Raw genomic sequence first — 19,886 nt, 5'->3', positions numbered from 1 at the left:
CTGTACGTAAAAGTATTGGAGAGCTGTTTTGGAACTGTTTACACATTTGGCGATTTAAATATGGTGAAACGGATGCGAAAAACAGGATTTTCACCCCAGGATGTGATATAAGAAGGTTAAATTAAGAGTTTGGAGATGAAATTTCTGAAAACAATACGGATAATTCGGAGGCAGAGGAAATGTTTATGGAGAGATGAGACATTGCTCTGGACAAGTAAGTGTTTTCTTGTGTTTTATAACATATATTACTGTATATTCCGCATAAATAAGCTTTAGTTTGAATAATGAATACACATTTTGTAATTACCCTTTGTCGTGTGTTTCCTCAGTGAGTGTTTGAACCGTTTGTGCGTGTTTTTTGTATTTGTTTGTGCGTGTGTGAGGTTTTAGTTCATTGTTTGTTTCAGATCTATTGACATGCTATATAGATGTTTTGTATATTTACTGTAAATATGTATTTATATATATATATATATATATATATATATATAATGGACGTGAAATATATATATATATAAATAAATCAATAAATATAAGTTGAAAATAAGAATATATGTTGTGTTTGAGAGTCTATTTGTTACAATGCGGGGAGGTGGGGGAGGGTAGGCCCATCTATTTGTTACAATGCTGAATTCATGGGGAAGTGTAGGCCCATCTATTTGTTCCATAGTACATTGGCAAAGTATACAGTATTTACAGTAAATATACATACAATAACACATATTTACACAGTCGAAAAGAAAAACTATACAGAAAATATATATATTTTCTGTATTCTATATATATATATATATATATATATATATATATATATATATATATATATATAGAATACAGAAAAGATGGAAAAGTTGTGTCTAGCCTTGTAAATTACATTTATTTATTCTCACTGAATCAGATAGTGATTGGGAGCCGGATGCGGGCCACATAAAGTGGAGCAGCAGGACAGCACCTCATCAAGAGAGGAGGGCTTTCAGAGAGACCCTTGCTGAGGAGCTGGCAGAGTTGGGGTCTCACTCCACAGCCAGACCCGTATCTCCTGCTCCACGTAAGAGCACATCACAGGCCGTTGCACATCACCAAATCTTGCACCGCTGGTCGTCTGAAGTGCAGGCAGTGTCATGCAAAGACACCAGTGAAGTACTCTTCCTGTGATGTGCCTTTGTGCTTTGTACCCAAATGTGACTGCTACAATGACTGGCATGTTGCTAGAAACATGTACAATTTTATAATGGTTTGTAAATACTTTGTGTAAAAATTCATGTAAATAGTTTGTTGTGTATTTTTTATATAAACAAATTGTCCACCATAGCACTAGTTTTGACTCTTTTATATGAACAACATTTAGTTTCAAGAAGGAAAAGGCACTCTAATGTGTTTATGCATCAGTTACTCTGTGTCAGCAAAACTAATAGTGGATCTGGATATGGAATATGATAGCTCTAAGTGTCATCTTTCATTAGAGCCCAAAATTATGACTGTACGTTGAAGCGTTCAAAAGTAGGAGCCTTTTTGTCCTAGGTTACCAAAGGGTCCTTTTGGAGTATCCAAAAGGCACTTTTGTAAAACGCCTGGGTGTACCCTTAGAAAAACGTGTAAAATATTCATTTTTTATGGTATTGTTATAACGTTTGAACTTGGACTAGGTAAGGCTTCATGCTGTGATCCCATTGTGTTCTCAAGCTAATAGCTACAAGTTATAGTCATCTGCAGGCATCTGTATGCAAAAAAAAAATTTCAGGCGGAAAAACAAACTTCTATTTTATTGTATTCAAACTTCTATTACTCAAAATCAGTAGCACTTACAGTAATTCTTGGAGTACATTCCATGCATGTACTCCAAACGGTTCAAGAACAGCTTTAAATTTACTTTGGGTATGCCTTGATTAGGCGTTTTATTTTACAGGATTGGGAAGAGGTTAACGTCCACAAAAAGCCACATATCTCAATTCAGCAGACATGTACATTTTTGACAGAAATGTAAAGTTGAAATTCGGCTGGTTGTGATGACTGAAGGTTGTCCTGCAAAGAGGGCCTTTTATATATTAATGACTGGCAATTGCGAGTGAAAGGTGTTAGGTGATTGCTGTGTTTTCAGAGCACATAGGGAAGGCAAATAACTGAAAGTTATGGTCAGTGTAGGTTGTAATATCGCATTACACTGCCCTTAAGACGTAGCACTATGAAAAAAGGGCCCTACATGTTTTTCAGTAAAAGAACTGTCAAACTTCTGCACGACTACATCCCTCCATTATGAGGTGTTCACACTTGGAGATCACCAATTGGCTGTATTGTTGATCATAGTAAGTGTTTCTACTGTTGGACACCCTAATGTTACTGGTGGTGCACAACTGGCCATAGCTTTTGAAAATCAGATCACAAACAAAATGTACTGGCAGTAAAAATAAATGTCAAACTAATTTGAAAATTAGATCAGTTTTCTTGCTGAATTAACATTCTGGACAGTCAATCAGTACAAATCAGTCACCCTTGAAAACAGCATCACACACCATACATACAGTATTTATAAATCACATGAGCTCCAATTACGAATGATTAATTAAAATGAATAGCAGTTCTTCTCTGGATGCAAAACATTCTCCCATCATGTTTGACCAAGAAGAGGAGATGCATTTAAAGATGTACCTGTGGTAGCTGTGGAGACTGTCGTCCAATCTGTGTCCACTGTCCATTTCGAACCCTGTACCCACTAACAACCTTACCTGAAGCATAGACAACATGATCAGATAATATTTTTTATAAACGCTATATCACTTTACAAAAGCGTAAGAGCATTTTCCAAGAATAGCTCAATAGACATGCTCATTTAAAGCTGATGTAATTTCTGCACCACTAGCGCCACCAAATGGAATTGCAAAAATGAACTTTGTTTTCAAAACACCTTTTTGAACATGACCCCATCTGGTGTTGGGCAAACAAAGAGATAGCCCCACCCCCAAACCCATGCCACTGGTTGAGTCAATGTTGTTGTTGGTCTTAGCGGGTTGCTCAAAACAAACAGAGGATTTTCATTGTGCCACAGAGACAAAGTGCTCACTGTTATCAAGAAAATGAACGTATGAATTGCTTACTTATAACTGTCTCTGTATATTAAGGTTGGATAAGAGAACTTATCTGATCACAGAAGTTACATACTTCAGCTTTAACATAAGCAATTAATAATGCATTTACTCACCAAGGCGATGTGTGTGTGTCCTAAAGGCAAAAGGGTACATCGGGGATGATGAGTATGTGCAAGCAATGTCTGCATTAGTAACTGTGAAGAAACCACAAAAACAAAAATGTAAGGAACTATATCACAATATTTTTTATAATCACAGGTGCAGTTTCAACTGACAACTGGTGAGCGTACGTGCCAACCCCCAGATCTGTACATTTTTTACGTATTTAATTTATGTACATTACTTAAGAATCTCTTAATATATTTATAAGTCTCAAAAATTTTACGGTTACTTTAAAATATGCTAATATGGTTATTGTCTCTTTAGGTTAAGTGCATGACATAAACAACACAGTGTAACAGATTTTCGTATTTGGGACAAAAATGAGGATGCGGGACATGGCAATTTCAACTCAGCAATGTCAGAAAATAAACACATTCGCTTAAAGAGCAATGGTGTAGCTTCAATTCAAACACAAACAGCTTCTCAGCCAGGCTCTCTCTCCCTTTTGGTGGACTGGATCGTCTCGTATCTCCCCATGTGAACATGGAAATGGCAATTAGTCACAATTCATCTCAGTTGGATGTCTTTACCGCTTTCCCTCTCCCCAGATGGGCGCTTCACCACGCCCTCAACTCCACATACCCCCACTGCCCGAATCAGGCCGGGGAACCTTCTGGACTGCCCCCCTTTTTTTTCTGGAGAGGAAGTCCACAACAGTCATCTGTGCCTCCGGTCTGGGGACCACCTCAAACTTAAATGATTCGAGTGCCAGATACCAACGTGTGATCCAGGCATTGACATCCTTCATGCGGTGGAGCCAATGGAGCGGGGTGTGGTCCAAACAGAGGGTGAATGCTCATCCCAACAAATAGTAGTGGAGAATGAGGACCACCCACATGATGGCCAGATACTCCTTTCTCTATGGTGCTGTACTTCGTCTCTCTCATAGAGAGCATCCGACTAATGTACAGCACCGGGTGCTCCTCCCCTCCACCACTTGGGACAGAACAGCACCCAGCCCTCTGTCTGATGCATCAGTCTGTAAAAGGGAGAGAGAATGGAAGGGTCACAAATTGGTGTAATCCAAACGGTGTGGAGAAGGCCGTTTTTTCATGTGACATCAGCATTAAGGGAATCTGCCAATATGCCTTTGTCACAGCAAGTATCGAATAAAAGCGAGCTGAGCCCAACCGATCAAGCAGTTTGTCAAAGTTGTACGAGGAATTGGATAAGCATCAGATTTTGACACCGTGTTGACCTTTCTATAATCCACACAGAACAAGACCGAGCCATCGCACCAGCTTAGGCACCAGAACCACTGGGCTGGCCCAATTGCTGTGGGATTCTTCCATTACGCCCATATTGAGCATTGACTTTAATTCTTCCCGCACTACTTGTTTCTTGTGTTTGGGAAAGCGGCAGGGACGACTATGTACCACTACCCATGGGGTTGTCTCGATGTGGTGTTTTATGAGATGGGGAGAGTTTGAGAACATGTCAGAGAAATTATTTCGCAACCTGGAAAACGCTGTACATTGTGATGGCGAAAGGTGGTCTCAGCAAGGGACCAGGGTGAACTGATTGACTTTTAAACTCACCTCCGGGCCGAGTTCCTCCCTCTCCAGAACTACTGTTGACAAGGATATGGGACCACCTCTCTCCATGGTTTTAGTAAGTTGAGGTGGTAAATTTGACAAGCCCCGCCTCTATCTGAACGCACTAGCTCATAATCAACTTCACCAACTTGCCGTGTGACTTCAAAATTTGCGAGTAATTTAGAGCTCAGTAATACAAAAATGTTATCTCCTGGTACAAATTCCCGTAGCCGATCTCCCCGTTATACAGCCATGATAGACGTTCTTGAGACTATTTTAAATTCTCCTGTGATAGTCACCCCAGCGTGTGGAGTTTTGCTCTCACCCGGCTGTATAACAGGGTAGCTCGGCAACAGGGATTTGCACCAGGAGATAAAATACTTGTATTACTAGTTTTAATAATATTTGTGTCATAAACTGGTGAGATTGGATGCACCCTGACTCTTAACAGTTAGAAGAAGACAATATGTCAAAGAATACAACATTTTCGGGCTTTGGAGATGTAAAAGACACTTACATGCTCAAGCTGATTCCCCTCAACAGCAGGCCGAAAGCCCCGGACTCAATTCGGACGGTGAACTGAAAGAAATCTTGGCAATGCAGACGAAGTTTGTTGCAGACTTGGAGGATCTTGCTGTAATATGTTGAACAATCACTTCCATAGAGACTAAATTCTCTGAGTTGGTTACAAAACTGTAAGATGTCGAGAGACAGATCTATTATCTGGAGTCATCAGAGAGGGAATTAGCTGCTGACCCGCTAGCGACCAAGGCAGTCTTGGAATGCATTTGGGGAAAATTGAAAGACCTTGAAAATCGTAGCCGGCGAAACAACGTCTGAATTGTTGGAATTCCTGAGCATGAAGAGGGCAGAGATATGGTGAAATTCTTAGACGGGCTCCTCCAGAATCTGCTTGACATAACAGGCAATAAGCTGGAAATCGAGCGAGCTCACAGGGTACCGGCTCAGAGCTCCGTGGAGGGAGACAGGCCCCAATCAATTCTGGCCAGATTCTTGAGATTATCCTATAAAGATTTTGTGTTACGCGAGGCGTTCTCTCTTGGAAAAAACAGTATTTTCTTGTTCCCAGACTTTGTGAATTCGACAAGAGAGAAACGTGATCAATTCAAGGAATGCAAGAATCTCTTATATCAATGAAAGGTTGCTTTTGCACTAATGTTTCCATCCAAACTGAGAATAGATACTAAGGACGGCTGTAAAATGTTTACATGCCCACAGCAAGCATTGCCTTTCATAAAAGACATTGGAGTGAGTAAGCCATTTGGTGATTTTCATCTTACCACCTTGTGGACCTGTGTCTCTGAAAATACACTTGACTGTCCAAGGATACAGGAAGTCTATTTCGTTTCTTTTTGTGCTGGTTCCACCAAGCGCCTGGAGTTTGTTTTGTTTAATATAATTTCTTTGGGACAGCTTATGGATGAATCTGCTCGTTTTGGGTGCTTATGCCTCCTGTTGGCTGAAGTTGGTTTTGTGCATAATTTCTTGCAGGACAATGATCAATTTTGTCTGCCTGAAGAACTGAATGGCCCTCTTTTTTTCTCTTTCTGCTGGTTCCGCTGCGGCTGGAGTTTGTTTTGTGGAGGCACACATTTGAGACAATTAATTGGATGAATCTACGCTGTTTTTTTTTGTTTATTCCGCTTATGGGCTGGAGCTTGTTTTATAGATTATTTTCTATTGTGTAATTCTGTATTACAACTTTTTGTATAGAAGCTCTGGGCTTGACCAATCCGATGTCAAAGTTGTGGCAGGGGCTCTCGTATGCGTACATGGACTGTCTGAGTTTAGAGGGATGGACACAGTCGTCATTGCCGTTAATGCGCACATTTTTCTTTTTTCTGTTCTGAAGAAAGTTTGGGTTTTGTTTGTTGCACTAATGAGGAATGTTGTCTTTACCATAATAGTTTTGACACATACAGTGCATCTGGAAAGTATTCACAGCGCTTCACTTTTTCCACATTTTGTTATGTTATAGCCTTATTCCAAATGGATTTAATTCATTATTTTCCTCAAAATTCTACAAACAATACCCCATAATAACAATGTGAAAGAATTTTGTTTGAAATCTTTGCAAATTTATTAAAAATAAAAAACGAAAGTAAATCACATGTACATAAGTATTCACAGCCTTTGCTCAAAACTTTTGGCACCAATTACAGCCTCAGGTATTTTTGAGTATGATGCTACAATCTTGGCACATCTATTTCTTCTTTGCAGGACCTCTCAATGACATTTTCAGATCTCTCCAGAGATGTTCAATCGGGTTCAAGTCTGGGCTCTGGCTGGGCCACTCTAGGACATTCACAGAGTTGTCCCGTAGCCACTCCTTTGTTATCTTGGCTGTGTGCTTAGGGTTGCTGTCCTGTTGGAAGATGAACCTTCGCCCCAGTATGAGGTCCAGAGTGCTCTGGAACAGGTTTTCATCAAGGATGTTTCTGTACATTGCTGCATTCATCTTTCCTTGATCCTGACTAGTCTCCCTAATTAATATTTATATTACATTCATAATGTTAGCCAGGGGAACTGGCCCCCACAAAGAGTCTGGTTTCTCCCAAGGTTATTTTTCTCCATTAATCTACATCTTATGGAGTTTTGTGTTCCTTGCCACAGTCGCCTACAGCTTGCTCACTTGGGTTATTAATACAATTATCATTTAATTATTTTTAAACACTATTAAAAATCGTATTTTATCTAAATTACACAATGATGATTAATCGACTTTATAGACATTACAGTTTTATCATCTGTTAATGCTGATATTCTGTAAAGCTGCTTTGAAACGATGTGTGTTGTGAAAGGCGCTATACAAATAAAATTGACTTGACTTGACTTGACTCCCAGTTCCTGCCGCTGAAAAACATCCCCACAGCATGAAGCTACCACCACAATTCTTCACGTTGCAAGCTGCAGACAGCGGGGGTGAGATGAGCGGCATTGTGTTAGAGTGCGCATCACCCGGCAGAACTTTATATCCCTCCCGGTCTCGACTCCCGCTCAGATTGTGTCTCTTCCACGACTGGTTGAAGCGGCTCTGACCGCACCGAGAATGACAGTTTTGGAGTTTGTGTTTATTTACATCGCACGCTCCCGTATTATATGCACTTTTATTAAGGATGAAATAAAGATATATTGCCAAGCTATGACTGTGTTATTTTTTCTGGCCACCAGTTCAGTGTCGGTCCGCTCAGCGTCCATCTTCACCTGATTTCCATGCTGCACACCGGAAACTCACATGACATGACCACACGTGCCACTCCCTAAACTGAGACTGACTGGTCATCTTTTTATTAGCGGTGTAGAAAATGGACAAACAGCTCTCAGAGAGAATGGGCTGTCACGTCCACACGTGCACTTATTAATTTAATATAATCGCAGCATTTTGCCGTCATATAATCGCACAGGCTGACATCGTGATTGCAATATGATTAATCGTTCAGCACTAATTTTGGCTAATATTTACGCACTTAACGCTGATGATCAGGGCTTTTTTATAGACCTTGAACCATTGACAATTCTCAGGATATGTAAAAATCTTGGTCTTATGGATATTTGGAGACTTTAAAACCCGTTCTGGTAGGGACTATGCATTTTTTTTCATCAGTCCATAAGATTTATTCTAGAATATTTTTTTTCCCTCATTTCATCTGTTGTCGATTGCTTAATTGGAAACATTTTAGTCTCAGATCATGCCCTCGTGAGTTTAGAGATGTTGCCACATATTGAGAAAAAAAAAATCATATGGTTGGTGCTTTAACCCTCTGGGGTCTGAGGGTGTTTTGGGCCCTGGAGAAGTTTTGACATGCCTTGACATTTGTGCTTTTTTCAGTTGCTTAAAAACATATTAATGGCTAAAGTCTGATAACACTGTATTCAGCACAAACTGGGCTACAATAATATGTGAGCAACATGTGTGTACATGTTTGTATTTTTGAGAAAATAATGTTTATGTGTGGTTTTTGAAAAAACAAAAATTTTAAGTCACTGAAATAAGGCCATATAACACATACTAGACATTTCTCAAATACTTTGAGAACTGGATCTTGTAGCCTAGAGTTTTTGCTACAAAATGATGTGAAAATCATCCTGATCACTCATTCATACAAAACAATATAGTAATTTAACTTTTGTGTGACAATTTTAGTGTTGAATGGCAATATGCGTGGAGGCGTGAACTATCATGAATATTGATGAGATTCACATTGATGTGACACAAAGACCACTCCTCTGGGCCTATCAATGAGGAATGTGACAGAGAGAGAATTAATGTGAGGAGACTTAATGATCAAAATCAAGTTTTAAGTTAAAAGAAGTAACTGACTATATATTTTCTTTACATAAAACTTTACTTAATTTTACACCTACACTACCGTTAACAGAAGTCTCTTCTGCTCACAAAGACTGGATTTATTTGATGCAAAATACTGAAACAATATTGCTATTCTGAACTCTTTTTACAATTTAAAAGAACAGTTTTCTATTTAAATATATTGTAAAATGCAATTTGTGATCAAAGTTGATTTATAATCATTCTGATTTTCTAATATGGGAATATTTAAAGTGTATTTTACTAATTTAACCTGAACACATATTTGCAAGTAGCTTTGTTGATGATAATGAGGCATTTTAAACACTAGATAAAATATAATCTAAACATTCATATTATTTTTATATCATATTACACATCATATTTATATCATACAGCATACAATTTACATGTACATGTATATATAATATAGCATGTCAACTAATGAAAACTAAATGTCTTACTCATCTGAAATTGTAACCTCAGCTGGATCAAGTCTCTCTTCAAAATACAAACGTTGCTGCTCTACGAGTCCTGCTCTTCTTCTGAGGAAAATGTTAAATCTTCCATAATATCCTGGAGCTTTCTGGCCGTGTCATTGCAAACGCACAGAAAAATGAATGAAAAGTGTTTACCTCAGAGTAGGGGCGTGTACATTTGCATTGATCGTCTCGGCACATTAGCGTATGAATGGCGCTCTGCTGGTGGGTGGGATCACATTACAGATAATGAGATGGACCGGTAAAAACTGTACATCGCTTTGTTTCAAACAGATTGCATTGCAGGAGAATATTTGTTTTAAATTGGAATAGTTTTATTTAAAAGTAGACATTTTAAGCTTTCTTTAGACATATGTTTCATATTTGAGTGAAAATAATTAGCAGAGTTTCAGTTCATTTTTGTGACGTGTTTCTGAAATATGCTCGTGGAGACAAGAGACTGCTGAAAGCTCACCCTTTTAATTTTCTTTATTTTACAAAAGCACACGATTTTGTTGTTATTGTGAGTGTACACAAATAAAAGTAGACCCTTTATAGTCTCTAATGATGTCTTACACTTATCTGTATACCCAAAAATGACGGAGTATTTTAAGTTGTTTCTGCTGTAATGACGAAAATATCCAGCAAAACGCGCCGGCGCGTTTGCCGACCCCAGAGGGTTAATGTATCCCTTTTGCAAAATCCTGATTTCCAACAAATGTTAAAGGCTGAAATCAATGGTAAAGGGTAAATGGTCTGCACTTATATAGTGCTTTTTCTAACCTTAGAGGTTACCAAAGCGCTTTACACTGTGTCCCAATCACCCATTCACTCACACACACACACCAATGGCTGCAGAGCTGCAATGGCCAAAGGCGCTAGACTGCCACTGGGAGCAACTTGGAGTTCAGTGTCTTGCCCAAGGACACTTCGGCATGTGGAGTCGTGTGGGCCAGGAATCGAACCACCAACCCTGCGATTAGCAGCCGACCCACTCTACCACCTGAGCCACAGCCGCCCACAATAACCGCCACCAATGTTTATATGGAGACCAACTGGTCCTCAGTATCCTCTGTGGGCATGGCTTGGTAGGCACTTAAGGCAGTTCTTAGGGGTCGGATCATACAAAATGTCTCATTCATCAAAAAATCCAAAGCATGAGAACTCGAGGAGTTGGAAGAGAATATTAAAAGTACAGAGACAGAGCTGAAGCGACGAAGGTCATCTGATGGCCTCTGAGAATTGACCCAATTGAAATACAGACATAATACTATTTTGTTGCGGAAAGTGGAGTTTTGGTTATTTAGGGCAAGACAGTCATATTTTGAGTTGGGGGACAAAGCAGGGAAGCTTTTGGATGTATAAGCAGAGAGACATGAAACATATGTCTAAAGAAAGCATAAAATGTAATGCCCCCGACTGTGCCTTAAAAACAAAATCATTCACTTTTCTGCATGTTTGAAAGACAGCACAATACACAAGTGAGAAAACTCCTGGATAGTGATGAAGAATTACAATTTTCCTCAGAAGAAGAGCGGGACTCCAAGGACTGTTTGTATTTTGAGGAGAGACTTGATCCAGCTGAGGATACAATTTCGGATGAGTAAGTCATTTAGTTTTAATTAGTTGACATGCTATTTTATATAAACATGTACATATTTTACTAGTGGGACTGTTTCCAGACTTGCCAACCAGGATTCAGAGTATTGAAATTTGAAATATGTCCTAATAGGCAAGATTTAGTTACATTTAAATGCTGTTTCGGCTAAAGCAGGTATTTAAATTGTATGCTGTATGATATAAATATGATAAGTAATATAAAAATAATATGAATGTTTAGATTATATTTTAACTAGTGTTTATACTGCCTCATTATCATCAACAAAGCTTGTGCTTGCAAATATGGGTTAATGTGTAAATGAGTAAAATGCACTTTAAAATATGCCCATATTAGAAAATCTGCATATTATAATGATTTCTGAAGGATCATGTGACACTGAAGACTGCAGTAAGGATGCTGAAAATTCAGCTTTGATCACAAATTGCATTTTACAATATATTCAAATAGAAAACTGTTCTTTTAAATTGTAAAAATAGTTAAAAATATCACCGTTTTACAGTTTTTTTGGATGAAATAAATGCAGCCTTGGTGAGCAGAAGAGTTTTCTTTTAAATAGTAGAGTAGGTCTAAAATTAAGTCTTTATGTAAAGAAAATGTTCAGTCAGATTACTTCTTTTAACTTAAAACTTGATTTTGATCATTAAGTCTCCTCACATTCGTTCTCTTTCTGTCACATTCCTCATTGATAGGCCCAGGGGAGGGGTCTCCTCAGGTGTGAATTACAATCAATATTCATTATAGTTCACGCCTCCTCGCATATGACCTTTCCAACACTAGAAGTGCCTTACAAAAGTTAAATTACTCTATTGTTTTGTATGAATGAACGATCAGGATGGTTTTCACATAATTCTGTAGCAAAAACTCTAGGCTACAAGATCCAGTTTTCAAAAGTCTTGTGGATAAATCTTTAGTATGTGTTATATGGCCTTATTTCAATGACTTAAAAATTAAGTTTTTTCAAAAACCATGCATAAACGTTATTTTCTCAAAAATACAAACATGTACACACATGTTGCTCACATATTATTGTAGCCCAGTTTGTGCTGAATACAGTGTTATCAGACTTTAGCTATTAATGTGTTTTTAAGCAACTGAAAAAAGCACAAATGTCAAGGCATGTCAAAACTTCTCCAGGGCCCAAAACACCCTCAGACCCCAGAGGGTTAATAACCAAAATGAGTCCCTGTCAGCCCAATTTCTAAACAGCCCAGAGAGAATTCTCCTGATTACCCACTTCGACCACAGGGTTAAAAAGCAGTTCTGTGCACCTTGTGCTTATTCTGCATTCTTTGGCCAGTATGGAAGGTCCTTTTTCTCTATTCACCCTTCGGCAAGTTTAGCAAGAAGTTAATTTTGGATGCTGGTTGAAACTGTTGAGATGTAATGGTGATTGTTGTACCTTTCTTTCCTGGAGGGATGACAGTGTCCACAGACATCATAAGATACATGCCAGCAATGAAGGGCTGTCTGCAGAGAAGACACAATATCCAACTCTAAAAAATTAGTTAATTGTTTAAAATGAATAAAACACCATGCCTTAATTCATACTTCTTACACATTACATCACACATTCATAATTTTGATAGGCCATTGTTTTCATAAAATTGATAGAAGTATTTAAGTAATAAGGTACAAGAGACTGTGCTACCCTTTTCACATGTCCGAGTTTCGGAACATGGAAGTAAACCATTGCAGGATGAACTTCTATAGCGGTGAATGAGAGATCATAGCTAATCTAATTTTTTTATATCCATTTGATCCAGCAGCAAAATAAAATAAAATCCACTTTTTACATGACTTTCCACAAGAGGGAAAAATAATAAATAGTGGTGGATTACAGCAGTCAGAAGAGAGAAGATGCCAAATTTACTCCTTCAGGAGCTGTATTAAAAACCCCATTGATAAAAAAAGAAGAAGAACATTTTAGATATTCTCAGCTACATGAGGTAGAAATGAGACATCATTAAAAAAAAATTATCTATTGAGAATCATATCAGGGTTATGCTTGATGAAAGAGTGACAAACATTCCCCAGAAATGTAAAAAATTCTCCCATAATGAATTCCTCTATTTCTAAATTGTAATAAACTGTATTCTATTTTAGGCTTTGTTGTACATAATATGGCACAACATATGTGTTAAAATATAAAAGGACATACAAGGAGTCATAAAAGGATGACAGTAGAGTTAATATGGTTAGAGAGAGAAAAAAATGCTCTCATAAAGGTAAAAATCCCTTTGAATATTATTTTCCCAACCCCTTAATAATGATCATTATTAATAATAACACACATGTGTGGCACTAGGGTGTGACTGCTGCAGTCTGTATCCTAATTCCTGGAGCTCCAGCGGTGTGAATCATTGAGCTGCTGAGTCATTCAGTTTAAAGTTTAAAGATACCTGCTCTGATTTGGCAGTCAGAGTTCATTTAACACAGCTCTCCAGTGGTAATGTTGCAGCACCAGCCCCCATTGGTAAGTTATAATTAACACAGACTCTATCTGACAGCTCTAATCGACACTAATGCTCAACATCACTGAGTTGATTGGAGAATGAAACAGCTGGCCAAATATAAATACAATTAAACTATTTGCTGACACATTCAAGTGGTTCACATGAATAGTAAAAAAAATATATATTTTGTCATAATTTACTAACCCTCATGTCATTTTAAGCCTGTGTAATTAACTGAGAAGCAAAATGTCTGACCTGCTCTTTTCCAAATTTGAAATATAAGTTTTCCATATAAGCATAATCATAAAAGTAGTAAACGTGAACTGTGCACTTTGTGTGAGGAGCACACTGATATGTTACTCACAAAATTATTAACTAAAAATCTTCCTCAACCGCAAATCAGATGAGATGCCAGAAAAACATGAATTTTTTGTGTAATCTATTACTTACATTTTTATTGAAATATTTTTACAAGTAAGTAACAGACCATTTCAGATCAGAAGGGAAAAACTTACGGTTTGGAAGTCATTCTTAAAGAGAGTCCTGAGCAATCTCTATGATGATCTACAACCAACACAAGACAAACACATTAGTCAAGACACCAAACACTCATGAACATTCTTTTTACAGCCCACACTGATCTCAAAGTGAAATCAGAAATAGTAAGTTGACTGTTATCAAAGTCTTTCTAGCAAATCTGTCCACTGTTGGCCATCTTTGGAATGCTCCCAGAAGGCTATTTCCAGTCATGACAGTGCAGCTTCTACCTACTTGATTGTGGGAACACTGAAATCTCAAAAACTACTTGCCAAGCTTACTATTAATCTACATATTTCAAATCAGCAGTAAAATCTGACAGCACTGGTCTCATAAATGGTGCTTCTTTACCTCACATTAGGTTAATAAAGTACAATTTTCCCGGCTTGTATAGCTAATGCACATGCCATTTTGGAGTTGACTGATGGGCGAAGCCTGTATCTAAAAGGTGATTGGCTCTTTTACCTGTAAGGTGGGACTACCTTTCTACATCCATTGACCGTTGGGCACTAGAGCTCCTTGGTTGGCTGTTCCAATTTCTCTCATTCATTTTAATAGAAGTGGCCCTTCTCTCATAAATAACTTGTCGCTGCTGTTATTTAGCTTTAATTGGTCTGTACTTTCTGAAGTGCAAACTTTGCCCCCAGTGGCCAAAGCAGTAAGTGTTTTTGGGCGTACTGGCACAAGTGTGTTCCATTTACTGGGTGAATTGTCCACAAAGGGGTGCCAAAAGCGAGTTGTGAAGAGAGTTGTTTTCAGTTGTACAGGCTATAATTCAGTGAAGAGGAATGCATATCTCATAAACTGTACCCCAAACTACAAACCAAAACCTAACCATCAGTGGAGTAAAATTGTTTTATATTAAATTATATTTGAGGAAAAAATTTAACCTCCGAATCACATTTGTCACTGATTATGCGAACGCGATTACTTCCTGGTTTCAGAGTGGTGTCTGAACCCAGATGTTCCACACTGCTTAGATACATTTCTGGTTGCACCATAGGGGAAGGTAAACACACTGGAGCAGATGCAATCCTGATAGGAGACGGTGCTTGTCAGTGAGTCGGCATAATGTGGCCAATCCTAGGGTACCGGAACTCTTGGTAACAACATACCAAATTTCTGTGTGATCATTTTGTCACAAAAAATACGATTGACAACCCCAAAAGGTGGTAAATAACATTTAAACATTTTAAAGGCACAAAACCTACTTAGAAAGATTGGGTGGGCCAATAATTAGTGAGTACACAGTTTTGCCCCAGAACGGCATTTAAGCGAGCATGGTAGGCCCTGAGTAAATGGAAGGAATGATGATGGGGATATTACAACAATACACTTTGAGCTCACATCAATAGACTGATACAGCTTCAAGAATGATCATTTACATTAATTAACTCTTTATATGAGGCAGTCAAGTGTATTCATTCTACACAATAAAACATTATTGAAAAAGTTATCTAGAGATATCTGCAGCTATATTGTACCTCCATATGTCATATTTCAAAAGATTTCATATGTCATATTTCACAATTCATAAGAAATACAACAACATTCTCAAAGACATTTTCACTATAGAAATGTCCATGAGTTTTCCAGAAATGTTTTAATTGCCTGATATTTTCAAATTTGACAATGGGAACCCTGTAAATACAAAGAAATTTAAATAAAAAATTATTAAGAAATTATAGCACTGTTACTTTAGTTCTAAATCTGCTGTCCTGTTGCGTATATTGGTGCTTACCTTTAAAATTACTGACATCACCATAGTGAATTTGGAGCACAAAGTACGTAATTTTGGTGTCACCTCCAACTTTAAAGCCAACATCTGAAAAAGGGTTGAAAATAGTGTTTACCAGAAAACAGAGAGAACTGGAAACATTTTGATACTCTTATTTTGCAGATGATGAGAGATTTATTCTTTACTGAATATAACATCACAGGTTAAACTAAAAATGTTAATGATATAGCTGTAAGCTTTAAGCAATTAAAGATAGACTGAATGAAAAAGTGAGAGTGCGATGAAAGAGAGAAAGAGAGAGAGAGAGAGAGACAAAGAAAGATGATTTGGGGGAAGATATGCACCTTTGGGTAGTTTTGTAGGAGGAGCATTCCTGGCCCAGGCGTACATGATCTTGGCCTGATCATGACAGGTCCCCAGCTCTGTCCCACAATTCCTGAGAGATTCAACAAATAAACAAACAAACAAAACTAAATCAGAAATGAGTATCATAAGTAACACACCTGTTTGAAATGGACTGCCTTTTCTTTTGACTTCAAAGCTCAAATCACTGATTTATAATATATAACTGGATCGCTGATGATGTCAAAACAGCGAAGCCACTGCGCCGCCATATTGCAATGCACAAACATTCCATTGTGCCCATTGATTTCATAGAAAATCATCTAAATTCAACGAGTAAACATTAGTCATTCAATCCCCTATTTTATATCTGAAATTTGTCTATACAGCCCTACAATGCAAACATCCCACGTATGTAGATTTATTTATTTATTTAAAGTCTGGAACTTTTCCTGTTTCTTAAAAGCTTGAGCGAGTTATTATGTGTATCTATACCACCACTTCAGTGGCGAACAGTTTAGCTGAAATAAAAAAGATCACTGAAACTGAGGTAAGATACAAACAGACATATTTATTGTGTGTTTATTCAGAGTTAAGTTACTTATTTTATGTTTTCATCAAAAAGTGCCTTTTTCTCATGATCACTTGAATAAGAGCGTGCCTTCTGTCCCTCTATCACATGCAAGCAAATGCACATGATAATTGCAGGAAGACAAGCGAAACTGGTTAAAATTAAACTGATACGCTAGGTTTAAATGGCAAATGAATATGTATGACAACTATCCATGTATGACTACCGAGAGCGATTCAATATGAAAACAAGCAAATAACAGGCAGTTTTGGTGAATTAAAAATCCCAGTTTTACTTTTTTAAGGACCCTCCTTAAAGGCGAAAGGACGTTTTGTCACCCCAAAACAAGCAATTATTACAGCTTTTCCTACTTAAATTAAAACTTGTGGACAGTTTTGCCACTTCCTTTGGTGATTGTTGTGCTGCATTGATAAGCTGAACAGGTGAATGCTCTGACATCGATTTAAACATTTAAACAGCAAATTAAACATTAAACATGATTGTCACTAGAGGCCGAAATGCAACTGTCATACTCGGAGGTCAGAGATGGTGAAACGGGGGCTGTCAGTCATTGATGTTCTGACAGTTTGGGCATACAAAGATGGCTGCTTGAACACTTCCAGTGGCTTCACCTCCTGCTGGCAGTTTACCATTGCGTCAGCAATCCAGTCCTATCGGTTACACTACCGGTCAAAAGTTTTGAAACACTCATTCTTTATTTAAATTTTTTCACATTTTAGAATAATAGTAAAGTCAACAAAACTATGGAACAACATAAATGGGAATTATGTTGTGGCTAAACAAAATACAAAATAAATCAATGTAGTTACCCTTTGCATAGAATTTGCAGACGTGTACTCTTGACATTTTCTCAACCAACTTCTTGAGTTATCACCCTGGGATGCTTTTTAAATAGTATTGAAGGAGTTCCCATCTATTTGGGCATTTATTGACTGCTTTTCTTTAATATTTGTTCCAAGTCATCAATTTCAAAAAGTTTTTTTTTTTTTTTTAAATAAAAGTTTCGTTTTATAATGAAATAGATTAATATGGTGGCACAATAATTTTTTTGTCTACAAAATTAATTTCAAATATTTAAGAATACGCCTTCAGATCAAAAGATTTTTAAGATCATGAGAAACATTTCAGTCAAGTGTTTCCAGTGTTTCGGTAGTGTACATACACTCACCTAAAGGATTATTAGGAACACCTGTTCAATTTCTCATTAATGCAATTATCTAATCAACCAATCACATGGCAGTTGCTTCAATGCATTTAGGGGTGTGGTCCTGGTCAAGACAATCTCCTGAACTCCAAACTGAATGTCAGAATGGGAAAGAAAGGTGATTTAAGCAATTTTGAGCGTGGCATGGTTGTTGGTGCCAGACGGGCCGGTCTGAGTATTTCACAATCTGCTCAGTTACTGGGATTTTCACGCACAACCATTTCTAGGGCTTACAAAGAATGGTGTGAAAAGGGAAAAACATCCAGTATGCGGCAGTCCTGTGGGCGAAAATGCCTTGTTGATGCTAGAGGTCAGAGGAGAATGGGCCGACTGATTCAAGCTGATAGAAGAGCAACTTTGCCTGAAATAACCACTCGTTACAACCGAGGTATGCAGCAAAGCATTTGTGAAGCCACAACACGCACAACCTACGGATGGGCTACAACAGCAGAAGACCCCACCGGGTACCACTCATCTCCACTACAAATAGGAAAAAGAGGCTACAGTTTGCAAGAGCTCACCAAAATTGGACAGTTGAAGACTGGAAAAATGTTGCCTGGTCTGATGAGTCTCGATTTCTGTTGAGACATTCAGATGGTAGAGTCAGAATTTGGTGTAAACAGAATGAGAACATGGATCCATCATGCCTTGTTACCACTGTGCAGGCTGCTGGTGGTGGTGTAATGGTGTGGGGGATGTTTTCTTGGCACACTTTAGGCCCCTTAGTGCCAATTGGGCATCGTTTAAATGCCACGGCCTACCTGAGCATTGTTTCTGACCATGTCCATCCCTTTATGGCCACCATGTACCCATCCTCTGATGGCTACTTCCAGCAGGATAATGCACCATGTCACAAAGCTTGAATCATTTCAAATTGGTTTCTTGAACATGACAATGAGTTCACTGTACTAAAATGGCCCCCACAGTCACCAGATCTGGTTGAACGGGAGCTTCGTGCCCTGGATGTGCATCCCACAATTCTCCATCAACTGCAAGATGCTATCCTATTAATATGGGCTAACATTTCTAAAGAATGCTTTCAGCACCCTGTTGAATCAATGCCACTTAGAATTAAGGCAGTTCTGAAGGCGAAAGGGGGTCAAAAACAGTATTAGTATGGTGTTCCTAATAATCCTTTAGGTGAGTGTATATACAGTATATCAGTGGTTCAAACACTGAACGTGATTATTTTGCAACAGTGCTGCTCTCTCGTAGCCTAGTGGAAGTGGCTTAGTAGTGTTGAGCGGGACGTGGTCGTGTGTCAATAGGGAGAGCGGAAGCGGTAAGGGCCATCATCTGGTGATTGTTAATACTAAACACTTATGTCTCCTTCAAAGATGATGGAGACGGGCTATAAAAGGCCACCAGAGTGACAGAACAGGGGAAAGAGACCAGTGACTTTGTCTTCAGCTAGATTTAGTCCAGGCGGTCCTCAGCTGGAAGTTGCTATACCGCGAGCAGGGCCTCCCTGGAAAGCAGCTTCAGCAGGTGTTGGGCACGCGGCCAGCAGGCTGTGGCCAACTGCTCAAAGAAACTTTGGGAGCAGCAGCTGTGGCTTCATCGCTGCTTCCGGGGCCGTGGTGGAGGAACCACCTGGAGCTAACCATCTCTACAAGGCCTGCCGATCCTCAGCTTGGGCTTGGAGGAGCTCCTGGAGACGCCGTTCTTTCACGAGGAGAGCTTGGTGGTGGGTCTTCTGGATGCTGGCCAGGGCACGGATGACTTCGTCCAGCGGTAAGGTGTCCATGGCGACCAGTCTTCTTCCTTATACCGGGTTTCGGCACCAGTGTAGAAAGTTCGAGTAGGAAGGACA

General features: G+C 38.6%; 1 protein-coding gene across 3 annotated transcripts in view; it reads right to left on the bottom strand.

The window, feature by feature from the left end:
* The window catches only part of pam (peptidylglycine alpha-amidating monooxygenase), a 220,511-nt gene that overhangs the window by 123,907 nt on the left and 76,718 nt on the right, over window positions 1–19,886 (bottom strand). For all 3 annotated transcript variants that reach the window (XM_052116273.1, XM_052116275.1, XM_052116274.1), the window contains exons 6-11: window positions 16,280–16,371; window positions 15,939–16,022; window positions 14,176–14,224; window positions 12,607–12,674; window positions 3,197–3,277; window positions 2,647–2,723 (exon numbers count right to left, since the gene is read on the bottom strand). In XM_052116273.1, coding sequence (XP_051972233.1) covers window positions 2,647–2,723; window positions 3,197–3,277; window positions 12,607–12,674; window positions 14,176–14,224; window positions 15,939–16,022; window positions 16,280–16,371 — 451 coding nt within the window. The remainder of the gene's footprint in view (window positions 1–2,646; window positions 2,724–3,196; window positions 3,278–12,606; window positions 12,675–14,175; window positions 14,225–15,938; window positions 16,023–16,279; window positions 16,372–19,886) is intronic.

Source organism: Xyrauchen texanus, chromosome 43 (genome assembly GCF_025860055.1).
Source record: "Xyrauchen texanus isolate HMW12.3.18 chromosome 43, RBS_HiC_50CHRs, whole genome shotgun sequence".
Classification (NCBI taxonomy): Eukaryota; Metazoa; Chordata; class Actinopteri; order Cypriniformes; family Catostomidae; genus Xyrauchen; species Xyrauchen texanus.
Note: the sequence above shows the minus strand (reverse complement) of the source record. Positions and strands in the feature narration are given on the sequence as shown.